Source organism: Tasmannia lanceolata, unplaced genomic scaffold (genome assembly GCF_043159265.1).
Source record: "Tasmannia lanceolata isolate RefF3 unplaced genomic scaffold, GAP_Taslan_0.1 ptg000037l, whole genome shotgun sequence".
NCBI lineage: Eukaryota > Viridiplantae > Streptophyta > Magnoliopsida > Canellales > Winteraceae > Tasmannia > Tasmannia lanceolata.
Window position 1 is genome coordinate 13,581,992 of NW_027518714.1, and position 15,409 is coordinate 13,597,400.

The 15,409-nt window shown below is 38.8% G+C and overlaps 1 protein-coding gene across 2 annotated transcripts; it reads right to left on the reverse strand.

The window, feature by feature from the left end:
• Nucleotides 1-6,052, reverse strand: LOC143860099 (heterogeneous nuclear ribonucleoprotein 1-like). 2 transcript variants are annotated; one of them, XR_013239589.1, is made up of 3 exons: nt 5,752-6,052; nt 1,266-2,540; nt 1-398 (listed from the first exon to the last, which is right to left on the reverse strand). XR_013239589.1 is itself a non-coding variant. In XM_077370621.1 (2 exons), the coding sequence occupies exons 1-2, from the start codon at nt 5,971-5,973 to the stop codon at nt 1,356-1,358; spliced, it is 1,407 nt and encodes a 468-aa protein (XP_077226736.1). In that variant the 5' UTR covers nt 5,974-6,052; the 3' UTR covers nt 971-1,355. The 2 variants fall into 2 exon arrangements, 1 of the variants encoding a protein (XP_077226736.1); XM_077370621.1 differs by lacking the exon at nt 1-398 and having other exon boundaries at nt 971-2,540.
• Nucleotides 6,053-15,409: the final 9,357 nt, after the last annotated feature.

Below are 15,409 nucleotides of genomic sequence, written 5' to 3' on the forward strand. Positions count from 1 at the left end.
AGTTCAAAAGGTTCTTCTTATTAGACTTTTAAAATTGGTTTTGTGTCTCAGGTTTCACACAAAGCAACATAAAAACCCAATGAAACAAATGACAAACCAATTCTTGCCACACAATTATCGACGTACCGCAAGGGTGATAGCATGAAGTCGATGATTGTCAAAAAGAACATACGCGAGGGTGGTTGCATGCAGTCAGTGATTGTCAAAAGAAAATGAACTGCTCTCGAAGTGTATCGTCAGGTTCGGCTGCATTCCCTCCCACTCATGGCTTCAGGGTAAACACCAAATATTCGCGCAAATCAGAGTCATTGATGCTTTTTCACGCCTCAACCCATTAAAAAACTTTGAGATCGGCAAAGCAGTTAGACATCTGATTCCAATTTAGAATGCAGCACCTCCTGTACAAAAAGGGCAAATGCAGGAGGAAAACGATTATGCTTTTGACAAGTATCTCAACTACTAATATGATTATCCCTATCTTGTGATTATTCATTCAACCCAACTGTCCATATTAACTCCATCCTTAACAGAAGCCACTTACTCTCTACATCTCTACTCTATATCATAGCAGGAAAGCTACAGAGTATCACAAGCACAAGTTGTAATCATGAAGCCTACTAATAGCATTTCCATATTCTCTACTCAGCTGCGAAATATTAATGCTAATGTGATATCGTTAAGGCATTAACAAAAGCAATCAACTAATGTATCCAACTACTAATATGATTATCCATATCTTGTTGATTACTATATATCATTCAACCCAACTGTCTATATAACTCCATCCTTAACAGAAGCCACTCTACTACTCTCTACATCTCTACTCTATATCATGGCAGGAAAGCTACTGAGTATCTCAAGCACAAGTTGTAGTCATGAAGCCTACTAATAGCATTGCCGGATTCCCTAATCAGCTGCAAAGTATTAAGGCTAATGTCATATGGTTAATCAACTAATGTATCCAACCACAAGATAAAAAGAGTCTAATATTAGCTCACTCTAGCTTTAACACTAGAGAAGATAAAAAGAGTCTAATATTAGCTAACTCTAGCTTTAACACTAGAGAAGGCTGCAAAAAGCTCCAGATAAAGCTACCAGACACACTTAAACAAGCCAAATATAACAGCTAATGTTAAAAGCAAATAAAGATAGATTGGTATCTACTAGTCTTCAGAACTACTGCTCATTATATACTAGCAAAATAGTAAATACTGGTAACTACTAGGAATTCAAGCAATCCAACCAGTCCCAAAATCCACTTCCACCTGCAGATCCATCCCTCCGCTCTGCAAGCAAGGCAACGAAGTGAACCGAGCATCAAGAGAAAGCAAAGAAAGAATTTCCTCAGAATAAGATTACTGCTGTTGTGCCTGCCTGGATTGAGCACCACCATACCCACCACCATAACCACCCTGCCCACCGGAGGGTCCATTTCCTTGGGCAGCCCCATAACCTCCACCTTGTGAAGGATCTGACCTCCAACCTGCATTTGGATACCCAGAGTTCCCATTAGTATCAGTATACCCACTGCCCATATAACCAGTACCTGCTCCTTGTTGGTCTCCCCCACCACCACCACCAGCATTATTATTTGGGGCACTAGTAGCACGACCGCCAACAGCACCATAGCCACTTGGATTAGGATAGGACCCCTCGCTTCCCCCATAGCCACCATACCCATAACCCTGAGTCCCATACCCAGCGCCTCCACTTGGAGATTGACCTGTTGGTGCCGAACCACCACTACCAGCAGCACCGCCCACACCAGGAGCACCCCAAGAAGCCGCAGCTCCATAACCTGTATTAGCGCCATAGCCTGCAGAACCATATCCAGAAGGAGCTTGAGTGTTCCAGGGGCTCCTTGGGGCTCCAGGCGGGCCACTTACATAGCCAGCATTTGGGGCATTTGGGTTGCCATATGCCCCCGCAGGACCACTGTACCCAGCACTAGCAGCACCATAGCCACCAACACCATAACCGCCATACCCAACAGTATTATTTGCTGCTCCATATCCATAACCTGGCGCACCATAGCCAGAGGAACCATATGCTGGAAAACCACCTCCGGCGACCTGAGGCTGCATGTACCTATTAGCATCCATTCTGCCATCATAGGTACTTGTGTTGTTACCAGAACCACCATAGCCCTGATAGCCCCCACCTCCCTCTGAGCGACCACCACTGCCAGGGTTTGCATCTTTCGGAAGAGCACGCTTGACTTCCACGAGTTTACCATTCAATTCATGGAAAGACTTGTGTAGAACTCTATCAACTGCATCCTCGGTATCAAAGGAGATAAATCCAAATCCCCGAGGACGTTGGGTGCTCTGATCGTACATTACTACTACATCTGTTACATGGCCATAACTCTCGAAATACTGACGGAATCCGTCTTCTGTTAAGGTAGGAGGCAGCCCTCCAACAAATATCTTCTTGGTCTTAAGATTGGAACCTCCAGAAAAGCCTCTCCCTGCATTGGGGTTTCCAGATCTAGATGAGGTGTGTTGTTCTTCCCTTGATAAAGCCTTTTTAGCCTCCACCTGAATAACCAAAGCAAGGATTACACTGAAACCGGTAAAAATGGAAAAAGAATATAACTAATAAAGATCGAAACACACACACAGAGGCTACTGATATTAGCACGATCATGTTTCGATAATGGGGCAAAATCACCATGTTTAACCAGCTGTCAAAGGCTATTACAATTCCCAAAAACTTCCTAGAAGCCAATTAAAAAGTGCCATATATATAGGGATATGCTAGGGACCATCGCAGAAAGTATTTGGCGGACCGGCTGTTGCATGAGAGCGGCCACCTCAGATGAATTAAATGAATAACAAAAAATCTGTTGAACAGTGAGCCTATGTGGCTGCTCTCTCATGCAACAGCCGGTCTGCGAAATGCCTTATGCGATGGTCCCTAGCAGATCCCTATTATATATACTTAGAGAGAGAGAGAGAGAGAGAGAGAGTTTTATACGCTGCCCGACCGTTATGTACCGTGTGAGAGGTACCGCCCTTGATATTTGATCCAACAGCAGCCCACTTTTTAAGAGGCTTTTGTTGGATCAAATATCAAGGATGATACTTCCATCGTACCACCTACAAGGGACTTGACAGTCGGGCACAATAAAATCTCCCACAATATCAAGGATGGTACTTCCATCATACCACCTACAAGGGACTTGACGGTCGGGCACAATATAATCTCTCTCTCTCTCTCTCTCTCTCTCTCTCTCTCTCTCTCTCTCTCTCTCTCTCTCTCTCTCTCTCTCTCTATATATATATATATATATATATATATATATATATATAGACACACACACACACACATACACATATATATATATATACATATAAATATACATATATATACATACATATATTCTAAAGGAGAAAAACAAATTGGATACTTGAATATGGGAATGGATTTCTCAAAAGCAAAATGTTTCCTATAGGCTCCGTTTCTTTCGACGTAAAAATGGATGTAAATTTTGTTTTATGTTTACTTTTACAACATAAAACAAATTTTACGTCCATTTTTACGTCGAAAGAAACGGAGCCGGAGTGAAGAATGAGTGCAACCCCCATTAAGCACAAAACCCACCCATAAAGGTACCAGGAATCTAGTACATGTAAGAACTAAGAATGAAGTGAAAAAAAGTGATTCAGCGCCCATGACAAGGTCATCCATTATAGACATTTAAAACATCATACTGATCAAATGATCAAGAATTGCCAAGGATTCATAGAGTAATAAAATGCTAAGCAGGACCACTCTGTATAACAACACAAGCAATGTCTGATCGAACAAAAGAGGAAAGAAAATACATAATTTCACATGAATGATTAGTAATGAAATAGAGCACATGTATATTAACATTAATCATGGATAACAAAGAGTAATATAAAGCATAAAAGAACCAAATGGTGATTACCGGGGTAAGCACTCCCAAGTCAAGGACAACATCCTAGACCGAGTAATGACTCATGTAGACCCCAGGCGAGTTATGCCAACCCAATCCCACAAATTTTGGAGCAAGCAATAGTTACATCAATACAATTTGCAAGTCATAAACTCAAAAGCACAAACAATTCACATTGACAGATCGCCAATAAAAACCACTATGCCATCAAGATCTCAACTGAAGGACCACATTAGATTTCAAACTCAGCCGACACTCAGCCGACCTCAGAAGGAAAATTTAGAACAAGGAAGTCCATTATAATAAAAAAAAATGACCAGATATTTGATTTAAGTCATAACGGAAGTAATTTCAAAGCACATAATGCATAACTCACTAATTTCCCTGTCAGCATCACCAAATAAAACCGCACAATATCTTTTAAAATGAGATGGAAAATCAGTCAGAGTTTGTTCTAATGGCAGGATCATGGTGAAAGATAACCCCAAAAAAAAAAACAGATGATAACAAGATCCACCACACAAAACACACAATTAGATAGTTTAGAAACAAAATAAATCCAGCAAATTAACAATTTTAAGCTCTACATACAACAAAAGATGGTTGGTATCTCATTACTTAAAAATGTAACACGCCGCGCATTATTTCCTTCTAGAGACCAAGTAAGCATAAATAAACAAACAAAACAAAAAAAGAAGCATGACTCAAAACAAACAATTCCAAGAATTTCATCACTAAATCATCATTGAAAATATAAAAAAAAAAAAACCACAAGATACAACACAAACACAACAAAAAAATATAACAACCTACATGCTCACTATATTAACAAAAGCCCATCAATCTTTACCAGCCCAAAACCCCAACATGTAAAAACCACACGTTACCTCAGCATTTCCATCCTAAAATGTCAATCAAAATACTAAAAATATATATAATCTTAAGAACAACAGGAACCATACAGTAAAATCAGAGATTAACTCAAAGCAGGAATGAAAACAAAAGAAATCTCAATAGCCTCTTCAACATTTCACAACAGAATCCCCACCAAAAAGGGGAAAAAAAGAACAAATACCAAATCCCAAGAATAAAAACCACATTGTAACCCCTCTCTCTCTCTTCAAAGTAAAAACACACATCTCAGTTCATAATAATAATTGGGCGATGATATTTTCACCTCCCCCCTGCAGTACACATTCGCCCACCTTTTAACATGATTTGACGTCAAAAGGCGTTAAAGCTACCCACCGTTCATGTTATAAGGGGGGCGAATGCGTATTGCAGAGGGGGTGAAAATATCATCTCCCTAATAATTATCTGAGATAAAAATAACCAAATTCGAACAAAACCCATTTGTCGAAACGTGTTGTGCAAATGTCTTGTATTCTGGCATTATACAGGACCCTGACGGACTAATGTGGGGGGTACACAAGACCTCTTGGTCAGCTCAATATTTCTCTCGATGCAGTAGCATTAATATATACAAGCCACGAATTAGGGTTAAGGGTTTAAGATTTTATTTGCGTTTTCTTGGCCAAAAAAGGGAGAGCTTTGTAACCCTAAACTAAAAATAGCGAAACCCTTCTTCCGAACCAAGTAAATCTTATCTCCTTACATCGTGTGATTATGTTTCTCACATTTTTTTTTGAGAAAGTAATTCTCAGTTTTCTACCAAACAAACCCAATGAAATAAAACACAAGGCGAAATATAAAACCCAGAAAAAATAACCATAATCCGAATACCAATACCAGCAAAAAAAAAGGAGCAAACCCTAGAAAAAATTAATTTTGTGATGAAGAATCCTATCTAGGATCTGAAAACTCACCGTTCTTCCATCGATGGTATGTTTGTCTTGAAGAACGATATCTAAAATCGAAGGATCTGAAAATACAACAAACCCAAATCCCCTTGGCCTTCCTGTGAGTTTATCCCTCATAATAACAGTCTGTAAAACCTCCCCGTACTTTCCAAAATACTCCTTGAGCTTATCCTCTGATGTGTCCCATGAAATCCCTCCTATGAACAGCTTTCCTTGATCTGAATCCATGGCTCTGAAAGTAGAGAGAAGAGGGACTAGGGTTTGTTTGTCCCACAACGAGAGAAATATCTATTCGCTATTTCGCTCTGCCGTTAGAGAGAAAAAGAAGAAATAGGGGTTGAAAATTATTTTCGGACGGATGAGATTAAATGATTTGGACGGTGAAGATTTGGTTTAGGGTTTGATTGAATGAGTAGGTCTTTGTTGGGTTCTTAGGACGGTGATGAAATTACCCAATTAACCCTATTTTGATATTTTGCCTTTCAGTCGCAGACAGACCTCTTGTCTTGAATTGGGTTTGGGGTTTCTGCCTGATTATGCTGAAATTACCAAATTAACCCCATTTAAATATTTTGTTTGGATCCAATACAATTGGGATTTGCAAGGCAATTTCGTGGAAAGCCAATTGTGAGCGCCCCCCCCCCCACATTATTGGACTCAAAACTAAGGGTGTCAATTTTGACTCGGGCTCGGAAGCTCGGCTCGAATCCTTAACGAGCCAAGCCGAGCCGGCTGGCCAAGCTCCTTAAGCTTAACGAGCCGAGCCCGAGTTAGGCCAGGCTCGGCTCGGCTCGGCTCGTTAAGAATTTAATATATTTAAATATATATATTATATATTAATATATACACTAAAAGAGTTGTCTAGGGAGTGAAAGGGGGAGGCAAAATATGTCACTTCTTTTTTGGAACCCCATTTGTTACTTGGACCACCCCCCGTAGTGTAAAAAGAGTAGTAAAAAAACACTAGATAGGGCTGTCCAGGGAAGATGAGGGGTGTGAAATTAATATAATTCGAGTTCGATAAGGTTCGCGAGCCTGACCGAGCTGAGCCTGGTTCGAGCCCGAGCCGAGCCTGGCCAAGCTCGGCTCGGCTCGTTTACACCCCTACTCAAAACTAATGTAATTTTAACTCCAGTCATCAGTTGGGGGCTCACAATCCGTGGTCATAATCTCAAACAAATGGGGCCTATAGTAGATATCCTTTTTTGTTAGGTTAGTTGGAATTGAACCTCAAACCTTTGTTTGGTAGGTTGGTTGGGATTGAACCTCAAACCTCCAAGTTGAACAACAAGGCCTTTATCATTGTGCTATAGGCTAAATCTCATTAAAAAAGATATCCTAACAATCGGTATCTAGCTATTCCCTTATGACCAACCATGGCCCACTTATACCAAGTGCACATGATCTGGTCCATTGATTTGGAGAGCAACCATGAGTGCTGCTAATTTCTATAGCCCGACCATGAACAAATGAACCGAGACCATAAAGGGCCCACTTGATCAATGGTTGATCTTATATTGGTTGAAATTGTAACGGTGATCATTTGAACTCTTGATGAAAAGGGCATAGGAGATTATGGTCTACAGTATAAAGAAAACTAACCATAATAATGGGGTTGAACATGTAGCTCAGTGATTGAGGCTTTGTAAGTCAACCTTGAGGTCGTAGGTTGGACCCCAGCTTACCTACCAAATAAAAAAAGATATTATGGTCTATGAGGGAAATCCATTGTTTATGCAATAAAAGTTACATAAATATGTGCCATGATTAGCTCACTAGAGAAGGCTTCAATGATCAGCTTGGAGTATAAATCGGACAGGGGTGCGTTTGGTTTGCTGGAATCTGGCATTAGAATCGGCATCCTATTCTGATTCAATTCCGACAAAAGAACAGAATTAAGGGGTTAAAGTGACACGATGGAATTAAAATAGGAGGGCCGAGAGCTGTTATTTTGATTCCATCTTGATCATACTGAAATTTTTAATGGCAATGATTTTAGCACTCCACTCTTTTGATAGGCCGCGAAAGCTTCTTGTCTTTTAGTGTTTAATGGGCCATCAAAAGGTTATTTAAAGTTCCCAAAAAGCTCTGACAACGCCAATTAAAAGCCCAAAAAACATTCTACTCTCGCGACATATCAAAAGAGTGGAGTGATAAAATCACTTCCCATTTGTTATTGAAGTTTTCTTTTAAAAAAATTTCATTCAGTTTATAGGAGAACTAGAATAAGATGCCGATTCCGATTACTAATTAATTATTTCAACAATCCAAACACAGCCAAATTCACATAAACTTATTGTTTTTTTAGGGCTGCAACACTAGCCGGGTTTTACCCGACCCGCATCGATCCGACCCGAAAATAACCTGGGTTGGGTTCAGGTTTCATGGGTTTCGGGTCGAGCCGGGTTGAGCATTCAAAAGCCCGCATGAATCTCGGGTCGAGCCGGGTTTGAAGGGGCCCGACCCGACCCGAGTTACATAAGTTATAGTATGTACGTTTTTTTCTATTGTTAGTTAAAAGTTAAAAGTGAAAACCCACGCACCCACTGTTATTGTATGTGAGTGTAATTTCTACTTCTATGAGTTGAGTTGATTCAAGTGTTTGATTCAGCATTGTTTGATTGTAATTACAACATTGTTTGATTACAACATGGTTTGATTCAAGTGCAATGTGAGTGTAATTACATCATTGTTTGATTCAAGTGTAATGTGAGTGTAATTTCTGCTTCTATGAGTTGAGTTGCCTTGCCAAACAAGAATTTTTCTTAAAAAATTGCGTCAACGTGAAAAAACCCGACCCGACCCAACCCGAGATATTTCTCAGGTAGGGTTGGGTTCTCCAAAACCCGACCCGCCCGACCCGAGTTGCAGCCCTAGTTTTTTTCTTTGGTGCAGAATTAATACCTATATTTGTCAAGATGATGGAAGGACAAGAGTCATAAGTCTTTGTTCATTGATTATCTTCACCTTCTACCATAAGGGGTGGTGCCAATTCAACATGGTGTCTATCGAAGACGGAGGGATTTGACATATAGTTTTGTCTGCTTTGGGAGAAGTCAGCAAATCCGTGGCTGAGAAAGGGAAAAAAATCAAGGATTTTTCTATAGAGTGCTGCTTCAAATCTCCTTGAGAGTTCTTGAAATGGACCTCTCCAAGAGAATTGAAAGGGAAGTGATATATCCGCCCCTTTTGATCACTAGGAACACCCCTTGTCAGTGTTTGTGGCAATAAAGGGCATTGAATTCTTCTAACATAAGTACAACAGCCCCTCTTTAGTCATTGATACTGATAGGGGGTGTTCCTGGTGATCAAAAGGGGCGGATATATCATTTCCTAATTGAAATCATTGGATATGTTGTTGCTGGGATTGACCATCTTTGGATAATTTTATCTTGCAATAAACCCCTTATTATGGATTGTTCCCTTCAATGAGTGTCTAGTATATACCCTAGCCACTATGAATGGAACGCCTATCCAAGGGAAAAAAAACCCTAACTTGCCATCCCCTGGACCCATCTGATGGGACCTATGAGAATACAAAAAAATAGATTGAAGGCTTGGCCCCATATGTTGTGGGGTCCATCCCCATGACGTGGACCCACACACACAAGTAAGGGTTAAGAGAGGGTTGCTAGGAAAACGGGATTGTGTTGTAGAAAAAGACGATATTTTCTACCGTGACACATACCCAAAAAACAAAGAAGAGAGCTCAAATCTCAAGAAATGTCTAAGATCACGGTGAAAATGCCTAAATGCCTAAATTATTGGTCACCTTGAGCGTTGTCTTTCTTTTTTAAATGGGATCCCATTTTATAAGTGTTTTCCAAGATAAAAAGAAAGGAATCGTGGGTGGGCTTCTATTTTTTATGAGGCTCCGTTTCTTTCAACGTTAAACCGGATGTTAAAATTTGTTTTTTGTTCATTTTTACAAGGGATTAGTGTTCCTACACGATCGTGTAGATAAGTTATCTCCACCATCGGCTTAAAACACAGTGGTCCCAAATTGTTTGGGTGATCCAAACCATTCATTTGATAGGTCCTCACATAGATAGGGTGTGCTTAAAAAATCAGCTCCATAGGATCATCCTAACCCTTCGAACTGTGGAGGTAAAAAATGGACAGATTGGTGAAGGTTTATACCCGTCGATTTTAACCTCCAAAAATTGAAGGGTTGGAATGATCCTACGGAGCCGATTTTTTGTTCATGCCCTATCTATGTGATGACCTATCAAATGAATGGTTTGCATCACCCAAACAATGTGGGCCCCCACTATATTTTGAGCCGATGGTTCTCTTTTTACAACATGAAACAAATTTTACGTCCATTTTTACGTCAAAAGAAACGGAGCTTAAGTGAAAAAAAAAATGAGAAAACGTGAAGAGGGGTTAGAGAGAAAGAAAGAAAGAGGGGAGAGGAGAAGAAAAAGAAAACTAGGGTTTTTCTTGTTACTTTTTTTGGGGTGTTTTGCAGGGATCAAAACCTAGGGTTTGGAACGTGAAGAAGGGTTAGAGATAAAGAAAGTGGGGAGAGGAGAAGAAAAAGAAAATTAGGATATTTCTTGAGTGCTCTATAGGGATATTGTACAGGATCAAAACCTAGGATTTGGAGCGTTCTTCTTGAAAATTTCACATTAATTCTCTTGATGCACGTAGACTTCACGAGTATTTGAGTTTCTCTAATATGAAGATCGTAGTACATATTTGTAGTGAGAAGTGGGATTTGTCTTTCTCAAAGAGGTAAGCCTTGTATTTCCTCAAGTTTTGGGTGAATACCTTAGAGAGACGATGTATTATGTGATGTGCCTAGATGGGTGCCGCTAGAGTTGAAAGATATAAAATATATGGTAAAACAGGCATGTAGTGCAGATTAGGCAACTATGATTGATTTGGATACTGGTCAATATTAGGTTAGTCTTTATTTAGTTATTTCTGTTCTTACCACTAAATATTTCTAGATCTTGCAATGCTTATCTCGAAGTGCTTTATATAAGCACATGTTATTGTTAATGTAAATTAATAAAGAAATTATCTTAGAATTTGTGTCTTTTTCCACAAAGGAGGACCAATCCTTCCCTCGAAGTAGATCAAGAGGTTGATCTTCTCTCTAAAAAGATCAATTCTGTTGCGAACCGATTCGGTTCGTATACCATGGCTACGTCTTCAAAGATTTTGGATTCGATAAGTGAAGATTTTCAGAAGATCAAAACATTCGATAAGTGAAGATTTTCAGAAGATCAAAGCACTTATTTCGGAATTGAATGAAGGACACCAACGTTTACGGAAGGCTTGAACAAAATTAACAAGGCGTTCAAAAAGTCCTGCACAAAGAAAAAGAAACGGCGAAACAGAAAAATGGGAGAAAAAAAGACAGGAGAAAGAAAGCAAAGTGAAGAAAGAAAAATAAAAACGAAAGAAAGGCATCAATAACTTTCAACGTTGTTGAGTTCAATGAGTTCGTCGTTGGATAATCCATCATTCCTCTCAACATGTCCAACATCATTGAGAAGATCTTCATCAACGACCGTCCGTGCATCAAAATCCCAATCATTTCAAAAAACACAGCAAAAGAGCTATGATGAATGACCCTATGAGATCGATTTGAAAATGGAGTTGACTCAACCATTGATGACTAAATACGAAATTGTGACTAATCGCAAGACGAAGAGAAGAATAAAGAGGGCGAGAAAAAAGAATAGAAGAGAGAAGAATTTTTGAAGATCCTGCGAAAGATCTCAGTTTTCACAGTGCTTAATCTCCAATCTTGAGGACAAGGTTGATTTCAAGGCTGGTGGAATGTTACGTGCCTTAGAAGATCTTATAGATTAGGCATGTAGCATAGATTAGGCAACTAGGATTGATTCGGATACTAGTCAATATTAGGTTAGTCTTTATTTAGTTATTTATTTTCTTATCACCAGGTATTTCTAGATCTTTCTATGCTTATCTCTAAGTGCTTTATTTAAGAACATGTTATTTGTAATGGAAATCAATGAAGAAATTATCTTAGAATTTCTCTTTTTGAACAAAGGATGATTGATCCTTCCCTCTAAGTGGATCAAGAGGCTGATCTTCCCTCTAAAATGATCAATTCCGTTGCAAACCGATTTGGGTTCTTAACATATTACATATTTTGATTAGTAGATATTTCGTCGGATTCGCCCCGTGGTTTTTCCCTCTTCACTGGAGACTTTTTCACGTAAATCTTTTGTGTTCTCTTATGTGATTGTTCTCTTGATTGTTTGATATTTTAATCCACATATATATTTGCTTTGGAATTTTAGTAGGTTTTTTTTCCGGTCGAAAATCCATACACATCACGTCACATGGGTCCTATATATCATCCTCCAAATGTGGTGATCAGAAGTCGACATTTTTTCATTTTGGAAGGGGAATTGATATCCACACTCCCTCTCTTCAGTAATAAAACTTCTTTATTAAGTCATTAAAGGTTGTATATTCTTAGGATCTTTAATCCTTTATTCGTTATTATTGTGACATCAAGTCGGCCGGAGTTCAGAAAATCATCTTTAGCGCATTTTTTATAAACTATTCCGACCTTCAGTTATCAAACTCCTTCCGATACCAATATATCGGCACATCAGAATGGTGTTGTTATACCCATATATGATATATATTGATATATTGGCCTATATCTAATAAAACCATGGTTGACATTGAAACCTAAAAGTATGGAGCCATGTTTCTTCATCATAGGTTCTCTGAGGGGTGCAACTTGGGCCAGGTCGGGTTGGAATCACCCTGAAGACTACCAGCTTTTATGGTAAAAGCTCAACCTGAATTCTCAAAAATCGACCCCAGTTGCACCCCTATCCTCTGCCTTACCTTTGCTAAAATATTCTAAAAAAAATTCTTTCTGACCTATATTCTTTCTTTTTTTCTAAGACCTAGATGAAGAAGTCAATATCAAAATTTAAACCCTAATCCCTTCCCAAGACGACATGTATCCATCTGAGACAGTCAACACTTTCTCACCATATGTATTACATCTTTAGCATGATAGATCCTATTCATAATAATATGGAGATGACACAAATATATGTGGGTATGAAAGCATGGTCTCCCATCCATTGTATCCATCCCTTTCTTTTGAAAAAATCGTCACGTCTCCACATGCATTTGTGGCTCTACCTGGTTGGGTCGTTTTCTGATTGGTAGATGAAATCATACCATCACCCCACGCAAGTGTAATTGGGTCATATATCTGTCTCCTCTGAGAAGAACCCAGATGGGTAGAAATTAACTTTTTTGGACCCATCTGAGCTTTTTTCTTGGATGTATGCCTCGGATTAATCAAGGCAAGGGTGTCTTTATATCTCATCACTCTTTGTTTTTAAAGGGGGTGTCAATTTCAAGCTGATTTGTTTTCTAAGAATCTCGTGCCTTCTCTATTTCTTTTGAGTTTTCACATCTTGGGATTAAAGAAGAAAGAAAGTAAAATAGAGACATGACAAATTTAACATTTTTTAGCAAGCATTAAACAAGGTTGAGAAGTAAAAAGATCCCATTGGGGCTGTTCGGATCCATGAGGATTGCTAATCTTAGGAACAGTTTATCCAATAAATTCATATCCCCCAATTTGATTATTTTATTTAATGACATAGCTAATAGTCCAGGGGATCTTTGAGACAATCTCATGGGGATTTGCTAGGGTCCATCGAAAAAGGCATTTCGCAGATGGTCTGTTGCATGTGAGAGCATTCACCCGGGCTCACTTTTCAGCAGACTTTGTCTTCATTAACAAGGTGGATGCTCTCACATGCAACAGAGCATCGGCAAAATGCCTTTTGCCATGGACGATAGCAAATCCCTTCTCATGATAATGAACTTTTAGCTATAATATTTACCAAAATGATTGCATTTTTTGTAGTTTGGTTAGGATAATGTCTTGTGCTAGTGGCTTCATCTCAGTTGCCCATTTTCCCATTTTTTTTTTAGGATTTCTTTTTTAACTATTTAGATTAATACTGTTGTGATGGTGTCCATGTCAACGAAGGAGATGAGATGAGAAGAGAAGAGATAAGGATTGAGTTTTTCACCCTCACCACTCTCAGAATATAAGCATGATATGTAATTGAGCTTTATTTTATATATTGTATTAATTATTGGATTGTGTTTTTGCGTGTTAGTCCTGATGTGGGCAACCATTGATCTTAGATTAACAGTCTTCATTGATAAGTGAGATTAAGTGCGAAATTTTTGGATTTACTCATTAACCTAGTGATCAATAAAAGGTATATAAACATTGCAACTTATCCCAGTTAGACATGGATGTTTTCGTGTAGCCCTAAATCAATTACATCAAGATCAGTAACTAATTGAACTGACAAAAATTCTATTATGGATTGGAACACACTAACAATTTTGGTCTAAGAAGATCTTCCTTGTCAGAGTCACATCATCCAAAGATGCAGTAGAAGATCCAACCTAGATCGATCTTCCGCCATGACCGATAGAGGTAAGTTTCGAATCTTCTTTGTATTCTACTACTCTGCATTGTTAGATTAGTATAACTTTTCGGGGAAAAATACACTTAGACCCCCTGTGGTTTCTGACAAATTCAACTTAACCCCTAATGTTTAAAAAGTTACAAGTAGACCCCCTGTGGTTTCAATTTGTGTAAGGTAGACCCCCTCAGCTGTTAGTAAAACAAATATATTGATAAACAAAAATAGAAGCTTGTATTTTCTACATTCGGCATTAGACAAGAGCCACGACCTCTCCCTTTCTGGACCCGAAAAAGAAAAAAAAAATAATTTCACAACGGAAAAATCATTATTTTTTGTAATATAGATAATAAGAGATGCATTCCCTTATTTTGTTGTTGGCAATTCTCATAATATATTCGTCCTAATTTTCTTACTAGGGAAGGCCCCCTCTAGGGTAAAAGAGTTGTCCTAAATACACGAGAGGGGGCTGTCCCATGCCATTCAAAAACGTTTAAGATAAGCAAAGGATAGTTAATGTAAAAACAAGGGAGTCCAGATATTATCTCCCTTGTTAATGGATACCATCTTTTTTCTAATAGACACAAAATCGAATCTGGGGACCATGAACAAAAAAATGATAACTACTAGGTAATGAGAATGACTAGGCAGACAATACAGTTGGGATCGATACTAACAACCAATTTATAGGGCCCACACAGGGACATGTACATGCAATCGAGGCCGTCCAATGAAGTGGCCCTCATAGTCTTGGTCCCGTGCCCATTGGACATCCAATGCGTAAGATAAAGGACTAAATAAAATCTGCTAAACCAGGCTTATGGATCAAGGTCTCAGGATCGTTCGATTAAGGTATTCTCAATGGAATTTGGCCCGAATTATGATTGCTACTCGAATCAACGGATCCGATCTGATCAAAAGCTCAAGTGCGGCCGAACGTATCTTTCTTTTTTTTATTATTATTATTTATTTATTTTTTCTTCTTTGTTTCCTCTGTTCTCTGGTCGGGGTCTTGCCTAACCCTACCTTGCTAATTTTAAAAAAAAACATATATTTTTTAGCAAATTTTCTTAGATATTTTAGGGTTAAGCCGACAACTATAGAGTTAAAAAAAATGTAGACAAATGACACAACCAAGTAAGAACTCCCTTCACTCACCCAGTCACCCTCACTCTTACTTTATTATAAAGAGGCCATGC

Bases quoted from the DNA above. Each gene is read 5' to 3' on its own strand.
- LOC143860099 (XM_077370621.1), bottom strand. From the start codon at position 5,973: ATGGATTCAGATCAAGGAAAGCTGTTCATAGGAGGGATTTCATGGGAC. The intron at 2,541-5,751 runs GTGAGTTTTCAG...TTGGTTATTCAG, and splicing joins ATACCATCGATGGAAGAACG to GTGGAGGCTAAAAAGGCTTT.